The 16,063-nt window shown below is 36.0% G+C and overlaps 1 protein-coding gene across 1 annotated transcript in view; it reads left to right on the forward strand.

Annotated features, from left to right (window-relative positions):
• The window catches only part of RPN2 (ribophorin II), a 53,295-nt gene that overhangs the window by 23,228 nt on the left and 14,004 nt on the right, over nt 1–16,063 (forward strand). The window contains 3 exon segments of the mRNA XM_023534446.1: nt 3,108–3,226; nt 4,241–4,346; nt 14,699–14,790. Of these exon segments, the coding sequence (XP_023390214.1) occupies nt 3,108–3,226; nt 4,241–4,346; nt 14,699–14,790 (317 nt within the window).

Genomic DNA, 16,063 nt, shown 5'->3' on the forward strand with positions numbered 1-16,063 from the left:
TACAAGCTGCCGTTGTTTTAATTTTAAGAGGAGAGATTTGGGTTCCAAGTTAGAACTTTTCTTTTATGCATTATGAGTTCTGTGCCGAATTTCTTCAAGTAAATGATAAAATATTATCTGTCAGGTAATTTGAATTAATTTCATATTTTCTACAAAGGATACGATCTAATAATTTATTCATGTATTAACATTCTTATGTTGTCTTTTCCTTCATCCTAAGTGTTGGAGGTCTAGAGATATACTCTGTTTTCATTTGTTTTATGTTAAAGTGTGGGTCTTAGGATACAAATCATTTAGGGACACTTATACACAGTAGATAAATTGGTGATATTCTTCACATACAACTTAAACTTTTTCTTGCTTTTTTCCTAAGTTTCTACTAACCAGGTATTTGGCTGGAGTAATTTCGCTGTCACTGCTTTTGACACCATTCTGGTGAACAGTCACCCATTTTAACATGTCAACAGCCTAGTGATGGAAAAATGTAATTGGTACAATTAAAGAAAATTATTTTGCATCAACTGTGAATGCACTGTTAGGAACAAGGGAGTGCTTTTGTAGATGGTAGATTTTAAAAAACAAAACTGATTGAAGTGGAAAATGTTTCTTCCTAAGCAAACAACCTCCAGAATTTTAATAATGTCTTTTAGGTTCCACTTTTTTAAAAAATTGCTTTCAGTTTTCTCCTCTAAGCAGCCCATTAGTTGTTAATGGAGATTTATTTTAGTTTCTTTCTAATCTATGTTTTGGCTATAAGGTTCAGTCTTGTAAATACAGATTTAGCCCCAATGTACTACTCAGAGGTGGACTGGGAGGGAAGGTAGCTTAACTGGGATGGGGAGGGGAATCAGGAAATAACAGATTTTATTGTGGAAGGACTTTGGAGACAAACAGACCTACATGTGAATTTTGGTCATGCTGTTATAACTAGGAGGAGTTACTTAGCCTCCTTTAGCCTCAGTTTCCTCGTTTGAAAAACATCGATAATATCAGTCTTTTCAGGGTCTTTGTCAAGGTTTGTGTTAATACATGTATAACACCTGTCACAGTGCCTGGCATGTATATTGAACAAATGGTTACTGGTATAATTATTTTATAATATACTTTCATATCAGTAGTTATCTAGAATTATCTTGTATTTCTATAGTAAGCATTCAATAAATAGTTGACAAATCAGTGCATAAATTTCAGTTTGTACTAGAAAATGGAAAAAAAACAACAACCACCAAATCCAAGTTTTATACTTACATGAAGAATATTTGCTTTTTCCCCCTCTACCAACATGGATTAATGGCTAAAATGCTTTCCATATAAACAAACACCTAGAAACAGATAAGGAATGACTTGAGCCAGGTGGGGAGGGGAGAGTGACTCTCCCACCTTCCTGTTGGAGGAGGAACCCAAGCTACATTTCTCTTTTCTTTCAGGATCAGGTGGTCCAGCTAATGAATGCGATCTTCAGCAAGAAGAACTTTGACTCACTCTCAGAAGCCTTCAGTGTGGCCTCTGCCGCCGCTGTGCTCTCCCAGAATCGCTACCATGTGCCAGTTGTGGTTGTGACCGAGGGTTCTCCTTCTTACACTCAGGAACAGCTCATCCTGCGGGTATGACCCCCATGCCCCGACTGTGCCATCCTGATTGCCGTTTCCATTGCAGGGCTTTCAGAAACCTAAAGACTGCTCCACAGCCGATTGTCACCCCATGAGGACATACCCATTCATGTAGAGCAAGGCTCATTTCCTGTAGCCTAGAAATGGTGATATGACCACAGGGTGAACTAGTCACAGAATCCTTCAAATCTATCAAAAAAACCTTTTTTTTCCCCTTAAAGACTTTTAAATAGTAAGGCTTTTCATAAATTAAGTGCAAGAAAATTGCATTTCTGGGTTTATAACTCCAGATGTATAGAGAAGTCTTCTAAAATGCATTTTTCAGTACCAAAACTTTCTAAATACATTATTTTAAGACAGCTTTTTAAATTCTCAGGTAATTTTGATGCTGAGAGTTGTCAAAATAAATACCAGATCTCTTCTTCCCTAGTGCTGACAGTGTATCTTTCTGTCTCTCCATAGCGTAGCCCTTCCTCTCATTCAGCACTGAGCGTAGACTTTTGTTTTTTCCTGCAACAGAGCAAATGCACAATTCTTGAATACGCTTAGAGATTTCATCTCAAATGAGACTTTTGTTGCTATTGTTTGGAAACCACTGATATGCTAAACATTTTAAGCATTTTATGTCTAAACCTTGGGGTTCCACGTAGACAGTTCCATTTGTTCTATCAGTTCTACTTTAGTGGCCCCTACAGATATTCTCCTGAGGAAGTGTCCTGTACTTCAAAATTGCCTCTTTTCCCCCTACTTACAACTTACATCCCCTCGGCAAAGACTAGAGTGAGAAATAACCTGATTAACATAATTCATCATGAGTCAGGATGCTGAGAGAGACAAAGCAGAAAAAATATTGGCTTTGATGCTAGATAGGCTGGGGTTTGAGTCCTAGACCAGCAACTTAACCGGCCATGTGGCCTTTGGCAGTCCTTTAATCTCTCGTGTCCTCAGTTTCTTTGTCTGTAAAATAGAAATTATGCTATCTCAGATGATCAATGGGAGGATATAGGTAAAGGGCCTCTCTAGCAAATAGTTGATTTTCAACAAATGATAGGTATTAATGTTATCCATATTTCTTCAGTTTTTTCATTGTCCGTACCTTCCTGAAGTATTTCTCTTGTTAATAATTTTTTTAAGGTACTTTAGTAGGGTGGAAAGAACAGGGATCAGAAAGAAGAGAACATAACTGTGTGATCTGGGGCCAGTCATTCTCTGTCCCTGGGACCCAGCTTCTTTATCTGAAAAATGAGATCATTGGGCAAGGTCATCTTTAAGATCTTCCCACCTCTAATATTCTATAATCTATCCCCTTCCCAATCTAATTATATTTTCCTATATTTGATCTCTGATAGGCAGTAGATCAAAAGTCAGTGAAGATTTCCAAAAATGAGGTGTTTCTTCCCCTGCAGAGCTCACTACCTATAGATAAAGCACCCCAGAACAAAATTCTGTACTCACTTAGCCCTTGTTGCTACAGATAATTTTAAAATTTATTTCCAGTTGCAGGTCACCAATGTTCTGTCCCAGCCTCTGACTCAAGCCACTGTTAAACTAGAACATGCTAAATCTGTTGCTTCCAAAGCCACAGTCCTCCAGAAGACCTCTTTCACCCCTGTAGGGTAAGTCCTGAGCATATTTTTACCAAGTGCCAATATACTTGTCTTGGAAAGTTAGCTCGCAGCCAGTGTAACCCAGATTAATGTGGCTATTACCAAGATCATAAAACCAAATTTATCTAAATTTCATTAGGTAAATTTGACCTACTGGTATCAAAATCTTATAGTTCTCTCTATCTTGTCATTGTTATATAAGTAGCCACTTTTAAATTTAATATTTTTTGTTTTTTACTGATGTGTAATACCTGTACATTGTAGGAAAAATGCAGAAAAGCACAAAAAAGAAAATATAAATCACCCATAATTCTGCCACTCAGAGATAACCGCTGTTTTAACATTTTGCTATCTTTTCTTTGTCACCTTTTTTCTATGCATATAAATATACTTTAAAAATTGAATTAGGATTATGCTTTATCTGTAACAATGTGTCATGAACATTTCCCCTATTGGATTAAATATTCTTCTACAATCTTATTTTTAATGGCTGCATATTATTGTTATGTAAATTTTTTAAAAATTAAAGGTCAATTTTATGTGAAGCTTTGTTAAATGTTAAATTAGTAAGTTAATGAGATCGGGAACTTTGAGTTTTAGAAAATGCATTTCTTAGACAGTTATAAAGATATAGGCAATATGTGAAATGAGAAAGCAAAATCCTTTTTAAGAGTAATCAGCGGAATGGTAAAAGACATTGGGGAGCCTGCCATGTAGTTAAAGAATTCACTTTTTTTTTTTAACGTAATTGGGATCATCCTGTAGACTCACCTGTTTCACATTTAATTGTGGAAAGCTTCAACAAGGTGGGATTTTAGGAGCCATGGGGGAAACAAAGGAAAAGAAGACTGTAGACTCGAAAAGGTCATTTTAGATCATTTTGAAGTTTTTCCTACATTATAAGCAAAAGTGAAGAAGTGGTATATGCCTGAACTACCTCAAGGAATGCCTCCTTTGCAGCTCATTTGTTATATTCATGACTTTCTCATGTGAGTGCTTGCTAATCCTGCTCATTTTTAATAGGGACATTTTTGAACTGAACTTCATTAATGTCAAGTTTTCCAGTGGTTACTATGACTTCTCTGTCAAAGTTGAGGGTGACAACCGGTATATTGCAAACAGTGTAGAGGTAAGTGCTTTTCTTGTCATCACTGTTGCCATGTTAATATATTCAAGGAAATGACCAAATAGGTACACAGCATTAATTAATTGATATATCGACTTCACTTTACCACCGAATTAACATGACTATGTTAAAAGAGGAATTGGTTCGAAAAATGCTGTTTGACAGACTTAGCCAAGAACTTGATTGTAGCGAGTTTTGTTTCATTTATAAATTATTCATTTACCATTATAATTTAATATTACTATTTTACATAGAATTTAGGAAGTAGAAAAAATAAAAATCACCCATAATTCCACTGAGGCATTCTGAAATATTCTTAAAATGTTTTGTGTGGTGGGTCTTGATAGGTTTAGAAAAGTGCTTAATGCTAATTAGGCAATGAAAAACATTAAGTGACAGCATTGTAGAAAGGGTCTCTGGGTAAAGTACAAAAGAAAATTGATAATCTTTCATAATGAACTGTGTTTCAGATGTTTAGCTGACTCTAGTTGTGTTGAAGATCCAAGTGGTTTTAAGGATGGAAAGTTATGCCTCATTTATCTGATGCTTTGTGGGAATGAGATATTTCACATTAGTGGTTTTCTCAGCTAATTGAAGTTTATCCCTTTAGGCACTGTGGCTTTCATTCTAACCTTTTTGAATAGACGTTTAAGATGAATTACACATTTTCCTAGTTTCTTAAACTATGAGATATGGTTTAACCTTTTCTTATTCTGAATTAGGATCATGAGTATGAATGCTTTAGTGAATGTCTATGACATGAGAAGCACAGTTCTATGTGCTTTTGCACGTAGAAGTTCAGCTCTATGAAGTTCAGAAGTTCATAGAAGCACAGTTCTATGTGCTTTTGCATACATTATTTTATTCTTACAACAACCCCAAGAGATGGGTGGAGTCATCTTCATTTTATAGATGACGCTCAAAGGGATAGAATAACTTGTTCGAGGTCGTTCAGCCTGTGCTTGGGTGGATCCCCTGTACAGTACCAGTTTAGTTAGTGTGCCTGGTGATGAGAGAGCTAGCCTAAGGCTACAGAACCGTGTGCAGCTCCAGCAGTTGGCCTTTTTATAATAATACTTTCTCCTTTCAGCTATCATTTCTCAATGTTTCTGCCACTGTGTCTTTGCTGCATATGCTTGACTACATTGTCATATACTCCGTTGGGTCAGGAGAACTTGGAGTAGTACTATGCCTTTCCTGAATAATTAAATATATACCGTTTGTGACACCCCTTTTCTTCACTATCAAATGTCATTTTCTACCTACTTTTTAATTAAAAAAAAATTTTTATTTTGAAATAATTTCAATCTTAAGTTGTAAAAGTAGTATGAAGAATTACCATGTACACTTTGCCCAGCTTCCCCAAATTATAATTATATAACTAATATGTATTATATAATTAATATCGATATAGTACTGTTAACTAGTCCATAGACTTTAATTCAAATTCCACTAGTTATCTTAATGTCCCTTCTCCATCTGGTTCAGGATCCAGCCTAGGATCCAGCCTAGGATCACATAGTCCTTTAGTTGTCATGTCCCTTTAGCTTTCTCCAAATTTATGATAGTTTGTCTTTCATGACCTGGACACTTTTGAAGAGTACTGGCTACTTGCTTTGTAGAATGCCCCTCACTTTGAGTTTGTCTGAAGCTTCCTCAAGTTATGCATTTTTTGCAAAAGTACTGCAGAAGTGACACTCTGCCCTTGTCAGTGCTTCTTGTTCGGAAGTATGTGATGTCGCTGTGTCTCATTGCTGATGATGTTCACCTTGATCACTTGGTTAAGGTGCTGTCTGCTGGGTTTCTCCATGGTAAAGTTGCTATTTTTCTGCTTTGTAATTAAGTATCTGATGAAGTGATACTTTGAGGCTCTACAAATATCCTGATGATCTTGCCTACAACAGTTATTAATATGGTATTTGCCAAAAGATGATTTTCTCTTTTTTATTCCTTCTACATTTACTAATTGGAATTCTACTGTAAGAAAAAGCTGTCCCCCCACTTATTTATTTATTTACAACACTTTACACTCGTGGATATTTATTTTACTCTGTAGGTTATGATCTATTGCTATCATTTATTTTGTTGCTCATATTATTCCAGATTTGGCCTTTGGAGAGCTCCTCAGGTTGGCTTCTGTGACACTCATTTTTTTTAAAATGAAAAGACAAGGCAGCTGGAAAGTTTGACCTTTTCAAAAGTAGAGCATTACTTAACATAGGTAGAGTACACACTTATATTTTAAGTTTGGCAGAAAGGAAGATACTTTCTGGAACTCTAGCCTTTCTGCCTTTTCTCTACCTCATGTCTGACCTTTTCGGGCATGACACATCTGATCCTAGTCCATTCACTAACACAGAATTTGGATAGAAACTATTGTAGTATGTACCTTTAACCTTTAAAATCTAGATTCTTTTGATTTTAGTTTCCTTCCTTAGGGGGCCTTATTTGCAACTGAACACGTTTAAGGGCAAACTTTTTTTTTCCCTGCCCGAACCATCTTCTTCCTTCTACCTTTGCAATCTTGTTAACAACATATCCAGTTTAAGTGCCATACCCATATGTCGCAGTTGTTCTTAACCTCTTCCATTTTTTTCCACTTCTGACTTTTGGTCAGTCCCAAGTTCTGTTGATTCCACTTTTGAATGTCCTTTGCATGAACCCTTTGTTCTTCAGTCCCAGTGTTCTTACTTGGGTATATATTCTGTCTAGACTGATAAAGTAGTTTGTAACTAGTTTCACTGTCTTCAATCTCTGCCTCTTTCATTTAATTTTCCATAAACACCATTAGAATGGTAAAATCACATTGTCCCTCTGCTTAAATATTTTTTTGGTTCCCTGTTGCCTATGAGTGAGGTCTAGACTCCTCGGCATGGCTTAGAAGGTCCTTCACATGGCCTATGCACATGTTCAGTGTAGGTACATCTCCATCCCTTCAGCTCCAGCTGCTCTTGACTGCATACTGGTCCTCAGATATACTTTACATGGCCATGCCTTTGAACTTCTCCTGTTTCCTTAACTAAATGCTCTTCCCCTCCCTTGCTCATGATGCTGATCTACTCATCCTGTAAGGTCTAGTTCAAGTGTTGCTCCTTCATCTGTGCTTCCATAGAACTTTATTTTATTTTTTAGTATGGACTATTTCAAATACATGGAAAAGAACAAACAATAATATAATGAATCGTCATGTAACTACCTGCCACTCATCTCCTTCAGACTCTAATGTTTTGTTGTATTTGCTTTTTTTTTTTTTTGATAAATAAAATTCCTATGGATTGAATTTAAGCTCTCTGTATTCCTTAAACACTTTTTCTTTTCTCTTTCCCCAGATTTGGGGTTTATTGTTCCAATGGCAGTTTTTTTATTTCTGCTATACATTTATGTATTTTTAAACAATATATTGTGCATTGATTTCCATATTCTCAAAGTTTATTATACTGTATATATCCTTTTGCACATTGCTTGTTTTCACTCAGTATTAATTGACCATTAGCCATATTTATACATGTAGAACTAGAGCTATGTACATTAGCCATATTTATACATATATAAAGATCATATGGCTATGACCATCAGCCATATTTATACATGTAGAACTAGAGCTATGTACAAAAATGTGGATAATTATCAAAGTAATTGTCTTTTATGAATAAATCAGATTTTATTAATTCATTTTCCTGTTGTGGACATTTAGATTTTCATTATTACAAACAATGCTGCTGTGAACATCTTAGTACATGTTTCCCTATGCATGTTTTATTTATCTGGAATAAAGTTGTGGGATCATAGGGTATGCTCATCTTCCAGCTTTATTAGATATTGCCAAATTGCTCTTCGTAATCTTAAAAATATTTGGTATTATGAATTTTTGATTATTTGACAGATATGAAATGGTATCTTGTTGTTTTAATGTTTTTTCCTTGGTTACTAGCGAAATCGTACATCTTTTTTTTATTTTTATTTTTTAATTTATTTTTATTATGGTGACATTGGTTAATGAAATCCAGTAAGTTTCAGGTGTACAATTCAACAGTATGAGCATCTTTTCTTGTGTTTATTGGCCATTTCTTTTTCTGTGAATTTATAGTTTTTGTTTTTCTTTTGATTTATTAGTCTTTTTGTTATTGACATTTTGTTGATAATATATGATACTAAATTCTGGATATTAATCCTTAGTTATAAGCATCAGATCTCCCACTGTTGCTTTATGGCATCTTTTAATGCATAAAAGTTAATGTCAACGAAACCTAATTTCAAAGTCTTTTTTCCTAGGTTATTTGTGCTTTTCGTGTCTTTTTATTTTTTTCGTATGCCTTCTTTTTAAAGTCCTATGCCACGCTGAGGTTAAAAAGATATTCTTCAATATTTTCTTCTAATAGGTTTTAAGTTTTTTTCATCTTATATTTAGGGCTTCAATCCACTTAAAGTTTATTTTTGTTGACACAGTATTTTACACCCTGTCTATGATTGTTTTTATTGTATTGTGTTACTATTGCTTTGCTCATATGTGTTGCTGTTTCATTGGATTGGAAACTCCCTGTGAGTGGAGAGCAGATTTATCTTTTCAGTGCTTAGTTTCCATCTCAGACCACTTAGAAGAAGAAAAGGATAGAGTGAGCTAAAGATGTTTTCTTACATTCCCTTATAACTATGGTAATTGATCATCTGGGGTAAGCCTTTTACCCAACACAAAGTAGAGCAGCTTTTTTTAAATAGCTTATATTGAGGATATAATTTACATACCATAATATTTATCCATTAAAAGTATACAATTCAACATTTGTACTATATTTACTGAGTTGTGCAACCATCACCACTGTTTTATTCCAGAACATTTTAATCACCACAGAAAGCAATCCCAAGTCTGCTAGTAGATATTCCTTATTCTATAGGAATATATCTTCTTCCCATTCTGGGCAACTGCTAATCTACTTTTTGTCTCCATGGTTTGCCTGTTTGGGACATTTCATATAAATGGAATCATACAATATGTAGCCTTTTGTGTCTGGCCTCTTTTACTTAGCATAATGTTTTTAAGGTTTATGTTATAGCAAGTATCAGCTCTTTCTTCCTTTTTATGGCCGAATTATATTCCACTGCATGGATATACCATATATTTTATTTATCCATTCATCATTTGTTGGACATTTGTTGGACATTTGGGATATTTTCACATTATTGTAAATAATGCTATTATGAACATTCATGTATACGTTTTTGTTTGAACACCTGTTTTCAGTTCTTTTAGGTATATGCCTAGGAATGGAATTGCTGAGTTGTGTGATAACTCTATGAATTGCTGGGTTGAGTGATAACTCTATGTTTAGCTTTCTGAGGAACTGACAAACTGTTTTTCAAAGTAGCTGCACCATTTTACATTCTCACTAGCAACGTATGAGGGTTCCATTTTTTCTACATCCTTACCAACACGTGTTAATGCCTTTCTTTCTCATTCTGGCCATCCTGAGTGTAAAGTGGTATCTCATTGTGCTTTGATTTGCATTCCCCTAATGGCTAATGATATGAACTGCTTTTCATGTGCTTGCTGGTCATTTGTATATCTTCTTTGGGGGAATATCTATTTAGATCCTTTTCCCATTAAAAATGTTTTTGTTTTTTTTCCTTTTTGTTTCTTCCTGATACATATACCTCTTATTTTCTTTTCTAATTAAATTATTTTTCTTTTCATATTCTTCAGTTATAAGAGTTCTTTATAGATTCTGGGTACAAGTCCCTTAGGAGATACTTATTTGCAAATATTTTCTCACAGTTTGTAGGTTGTCTTTTCCCTTTCTTGTTTTCTTTTGAAGCATGAAGGATTTTAAGTCCAGTTTCTTTATTTTTCTTTCCATGCTTGTGCTTTAAGTACTATATCAAAGTAACCATTACCTAATCCAAAGTCATGAAGATTTACTCCTATGTTATAAGAATTTTATAGTTTTTGCTCTTACGTTGAGGTTTCTCATCTGTTTTGAGTTAATTTTTGTATATGGTGTCAGGTAGCGGTCTGCCTTCCTGCTTTCACATGTGGATAGCCAGTTGTCCCAGCACCAGTTGCTGAAAAGACTGTTTTTTCCCTGTTTAATTGTTTTGGCATCCTGGTTAAAAATCAGTTGACCATCAATGTAAGGGCTAATTTCTAGACTTGAAATTCTATTTCATTAATCTATATTTTTATCTGTACACCAATACTGTGCTGTCTTAATTACTGTAACAGCTTGGCTTTTTGTACTAACATCAAATCTGGTGTTTGTCCAAGTATTTCTGTGGTTGTTGGGAAAATTATCTAAGTACAAAATAGTAGAAATGGCTTAATAGCTGTTTTTCGTGCAATGATAATAAGCCCCCATTGAGGCCATTGCCATCTTTTTTCTTCTCAGTGATGGAGTAAACATTACAAAATCTCCTCTCCTCCTCTTTATTTCATTAGGGCTTTATACGTGCGTGTTTGTGTGCATGCATGCTCTGACCTCTGCCACTTACACAACTTTACTTTGTAATTTTAGTAATAGTCACACTTAGAGCCTCAGAGCGGGTCAGCAGTTCCTGTTTACTCTCCTGAGAGATGCTTGACATTGGTCAGAGTGCATTAACAGTGGTTTGGTGTGGAAGGCCTGTAATAGCACTCATTGACATTGGACTTGCTGTCAAGGGAAGCATGGGTTTTAGAAGTCTGTAGCATTAATTGCCCTAATGCACCATCATTTTTGACAGTAATGAGCTAAACGGGAGGATTGTTAATCTCAGCATTTCCTGGTGTTAAAGCACTTTTTGAGGTGTATGTGGCGTGCAGCACAGGCAAAGAAAGGACTAGCATGAGGCTTAGCTGTGTTTAAAATGGCTAAACAAGCCCCTTCCTAGTATAAAAACGAATCCTGCAGTGTTAGTTTAAAGGAAGAAGCAGCTAACCAACAGGGATCCTACTCTGAACTTACAACAGGGCTCCTACTCTGAATTTACAACAGAGCTTTGAAAAAAGTTACGATGATTTTTATTTCTCGATTTGCTTTAAAAGAGTAGCGTGAAAATGCTACTCTTTTAAATATTTACAGAGACTCATTTGTAGTAACATTTTAGGAGCAGAAGGACTTGTTTTTAACTGTTCCTTATTTAAGAACGGCCCTACAGTGTTTCTGTGCAATAAAGAAAACTGTAACTTAGGGAGCCTTTTAAAATTAGGGCTCAGAGCAAACCTAAAATGACTTCAGTTCACTGCAGTTTGCCCTTTTGTCATTGCATGTGTCTGTACTGTCTGGGAATTCTTAACGATGTTTTTAGAATAAACATGCAGTTGAATCTTGATGAGCAAGCCTTAGTGACCATGTTATTGTTGTGTGTCTATAATCAGGATTTTAAGTAAAAAACCCAAAAGTTGATGGCTTCCTTATCACTATAATTAGGATACATTGAAGAGCCTTACACAAGTCTTTAAACATCTGTTTGTATATATCCATCTACTGAAAAGACAAGTAATTTTTTAAAAATCACACTTTTTGAGTGGTACTTTTTAATATAAAAATGTTTATAAAGAAGAAATTATATGGCACACAATCTCATTGCTCAGATAATCCCTCTTTTTAAAAAAGTGAGATTAAAATATGCTACACGTGTAGTTAGAAAAATTCAAGGTACAAAAAGATATATAATGAAATATAAGAGCCTTCTCTCAGTCCTTCAGTCAGTCCCTCTCCTCAGAGGGAATCCATCATTAACAATTAACTATACACTTTAAGAAAAAGAGGGTACATATATCAATGAATTTATGCATAGCTTTTCTTATTTAGACAAAGTGGGTCATTCTGTAAACAGTTGTAGTCTTTGCTGTCTTTGCTTTTGTCACAAAGTAGAGGCTCCCAGCTTTCCCCTTGAGGGGCTATTCAACTCGATGGCCTTCAGCCCCCCTAGCCCCCCATAATGCACCCAGTTGCTTAGACTCATTTACCAGCTTTGTTTTCAAAAGTAGGAGGTAATATCTCCGTATCTATCCGTAGACACTTACCTTGTTTTTTTTAATTGTTCCATAGTAATTCATACTGTACATGTACCATTATTTATATAACTGGTCTCCTATTTATGGACACTTAGGTGAGGCAATGATTTCCAGAACACATTTGCAAATTAAATGAGTGAGTCTTTAAGAGAATGAATCATAGAAGTGAAAAGAGAAATCAGGTTAATGTTGATGAAGATTGCAGAAGAATTAACTATGAAGACAGATCTATTTTATATCGTGGAGTATTGCTAAACTACCTCTTCCCAAACTGGAAGATTTGGAGGAGAATTGCAGAAGAATTAACTATGAAGATCGCAGAAGAATTAACTATGAAGACAGATTTATTTTATATCATGGAGTATTGCTAAACTACCTCTTCCCAAACTGGAGGACTGCCTAAGCCTTCCTGCTACAATTTCCCACTCCCCAACCAAGGGTACCCTTGGCTGACTTGGGTCACAGTCCGTCCTCCGGTGCTTTTGTAGCACTTTGTACATCCCTCCATTAAAGCAGCAGCCTGGCCTCTCATAATTTAGCTTCACAGATATGCTTCCTTTTAGGACAGAAAGTACATCTTGCCATCTCTTTATATCCCCTGCACCTGGGTGCTCCAGATGCTCTAGTGGGGATGTATGGAAAGTAGCCTCAGTGGGGTGTCTTGCTAAAAGTCAGTAGCCTCATCAAAGCTTGTTGGCTACTTCTTTGCTTGAACCTTCCACTCCAGTTTTTCTTCATATGGAAATGGTGTGCCTCTCAGCATTGAGCTTTATACAGCAAAGCTTGCTTCTTGGTTCTGAGTCCTGTATGCGTTATGAAGCTGTTTACCTCAGGAGGGAGCCCAAAGAGCCAAACTAGAGGCTCCCAGGTCTCTCTTTAGGGGGTTATTCAACTTGAAGGCTGACTATTCCTCTCCTCCACCACCATAATGCATGCAATTGCCTAGACTCAGTGTCAAGTGATGATACTAAATATAATTTTGCCAATAGGTGGCCGTGTATTCAAAAGTAGGAGATAATAAAATCCTTACAGCTTCTGGTAATCTGTTACATTCAAGTTTTTTTTTTTTTCTTAAGATAAACAGAACACCCCTATTCAACCTGATAATTGAGGCTGTTGTCACAAAATAGTTATTATGGAGGCAGAAGGTGTTAAACGGAATTATTCGATAGCTATCTTTATCCTCTTTTAATTTTTCTTATTTGCCCTTGATTTGAGGCTGTCACACCTTGATAGTGCATTTTAGAATAATGCTGGTTATTTTTCAATTTTTTGCTCAACTCTCTCTATTGTTTGATCCTGATTTAGTCTATAAACTAGTAGATTTGGCAAAGATTTCTTTAAGTATTATAGTCAAGCTTATCAAATATTTGGAGATTTCACAGATGTTTGCACATAAAAAGTGCTTTGGGTTTGCATAATTTGCGCATTCAAACCTAGATTTTAAATAAAAAATTTCCCGAAAGTAGACTTTCATCATGTTTTCTTTGGAATTTTACATTTATCTTAACCTAATTTTAAAAAATTTGTTTACTGGCATTGACTAGCTCCTCTTTGTGAAAATGTTTATAAGGAATGTATAGAATTCAGACGTGAGAGTCAAGATTGGACTGGTTTGTGCCTATAATAGACTCCAAACCTCAGCAGCTTAAAACAACGAGAGTTTCTTTTTTGCCCATTTTGGATATCTTTAGTGTGTCAACTGGAAGCTCTGTTTCATGTTGTCCTTACTCCAGGACCGAGGCTGAAGGAGCCTCTCTCTGTACATTGTCTATGTCCCTATCAAAGGAAAAGAGAATCACAGTGACTCTTAAAGCTTCCACTTGGAAGTGACATTCTTCACATCTATTCACATTTTGTTGGCCAAAGCAAGTCACATGGCTATAGTTTCCTCATGTGAAATAGCACTAGCTTACAGAATTATTGTGGAGATTAAATGAAATAATCTTTATAAAGCTGGTGTCTTTCACATAGTAAGCAGTCAATAAACATTAGCCATCATTAGAATTTAGTACTTGTTGATGTAAATTATTTGGAAGTTACTGCTTACAGATTTTCCCCTTTGTTTTAAAGGACATATGCAAAGATCTTTTTTTTGTTCTTTTATCTTTTAAAATATGTACCATCCAACCAAAGCCAAAGAAGGGAAGAAAGGGTAAGAATCAAGCAGTTACTTTTAGTCCTCAGGAAGGGAGAGGTAGAAATACTACCCAGCTGGATCAGTTTTACTAAAATTATTGAAGACTCCCGTCTTAGGATTTTTTCATGCCTTTACTTATCTTTAAGAGGAAAATTTGGATATACATGTTAATTCCTGGCATCTCCACCACTTGACTTGGTGATTTTCTTCTGTATTTTACTCTAGCTCAGAGTCAAGATCTCCACTGAAGTCGGCATCACAAATGTCGATCTCTCCACTGTGGATAAGGATCAGAGCATTGCACCCAAAACCACTCGGTAGGTAGGATACCTCCTGGTCATGGGGTAGCCCAGCCTTGAGCTGAGCCCCTCCAAATGTCATTTCTGTGTCAGCAGTGATCCAGTCTGCACTCCAAATTAAAGAGACTAGAGTTGCACTGGCACAGTACCAGGGATGCTGTTTGTCATCAAGCAGATTTGGGGTTATCTATACCAGTGGTCAGTCCCTTAGCAACTGTGTATTACCAGTCCACAATGAGGTAAGTCCGAGTCAGTCAGCTATGTCACCAAGCACATTATATTTAGTTCAGATGACGATATTTTTTCTTTTAACAAAACTTTCTCAATAAAAGAAGCAGTGTATTAATTTATATTCTGGTGTAACCTTATCTTCACAGTCCTGAAGATAAGGACTTTTAGTGGCCTCGTGGCAATTTACTTTGGCCCACAGTCGGTCTGAGAAAAGTTGGAAGTTTCATAGGTCCTTAGAACTGAAGGTTACAGTTCCCTTGCTCAAGTCCATGGAAGGCATCACTGATCAGTCACAGCAAAAGATTCTGCCGAACTCAGAATCTTTAACACAGCCTTCTAAGTAACCATTAGCAATTGATCAGAGTTGAAGCGCATTTGTCAGTCCACTCCCAGATTCTTATTTTGGGGGGCCCATCTGTACCTCTGAGTATAGGCATACCGCAACTTTACTCAGCTTGGGTGGCTATAGATGCCAAAGAAAGTAAGTAAACCCTCAAGGCCATTTTGAAGATAGGGGATGTTAGCCAGCGCCTATATAAGTGAAGCATTCACTCTTTAAGTGTTGTGAAAGGTCTGGATCTCCTGCCTCTGGCTTAGATATTTTCAGAGTGACTTTGGAGATGAGAGCACTGTTGAGAATGCACTAAAGTAATGTCTGTGAGAGTGCTTTGCAAAGTTTAATGTTCTATATAGATGAGCTGGTATTACTCATAAGTAAATATAAAGCCTAAGTATAAAATAGAGTCAGATATGAGCTCTATTACCATTCAGCTTATTCTATCCCTTGGCTATCTTAACCTAAAATTCTCAGAAATAACTGTGAACAGAGCAGTTCTCTCATCTAGTCTGCCTATTGTGAAAATTACTTTTTAAAACACAGTTTCAGACAGAAACAAAACTGAAACAATGTTCAGGAAAAAATACAGCATTAAAAAAAGAAAAAATCCTAAGTACCCTTCTTTCCTACCCCCTCTTCTCCCAGCCCTGCTCACATATGCTGCTGATGTCGACCCTGTGTTTATTTCTCCTTGTGGTTTCGCCAGTCCAGCTCTCCAGTCCT

This window comes from Pteropus vampyrus, unplaced genomic scaffold (assembly GCF_000151845.1).
Source record: "Pteropus vampyrus isolate Shadow unplaced genomic scaffold, Pvam_2.0 Scaffold125, whole genome shotgun sequence".
NCBI classification, from domain to species: domain Eukaryota; kingdom Metazoa; phylum Chordata; class Mammalia; order Chiroptera; family Pteropodidae; genus Pteropus; species Pteropus vampyrus.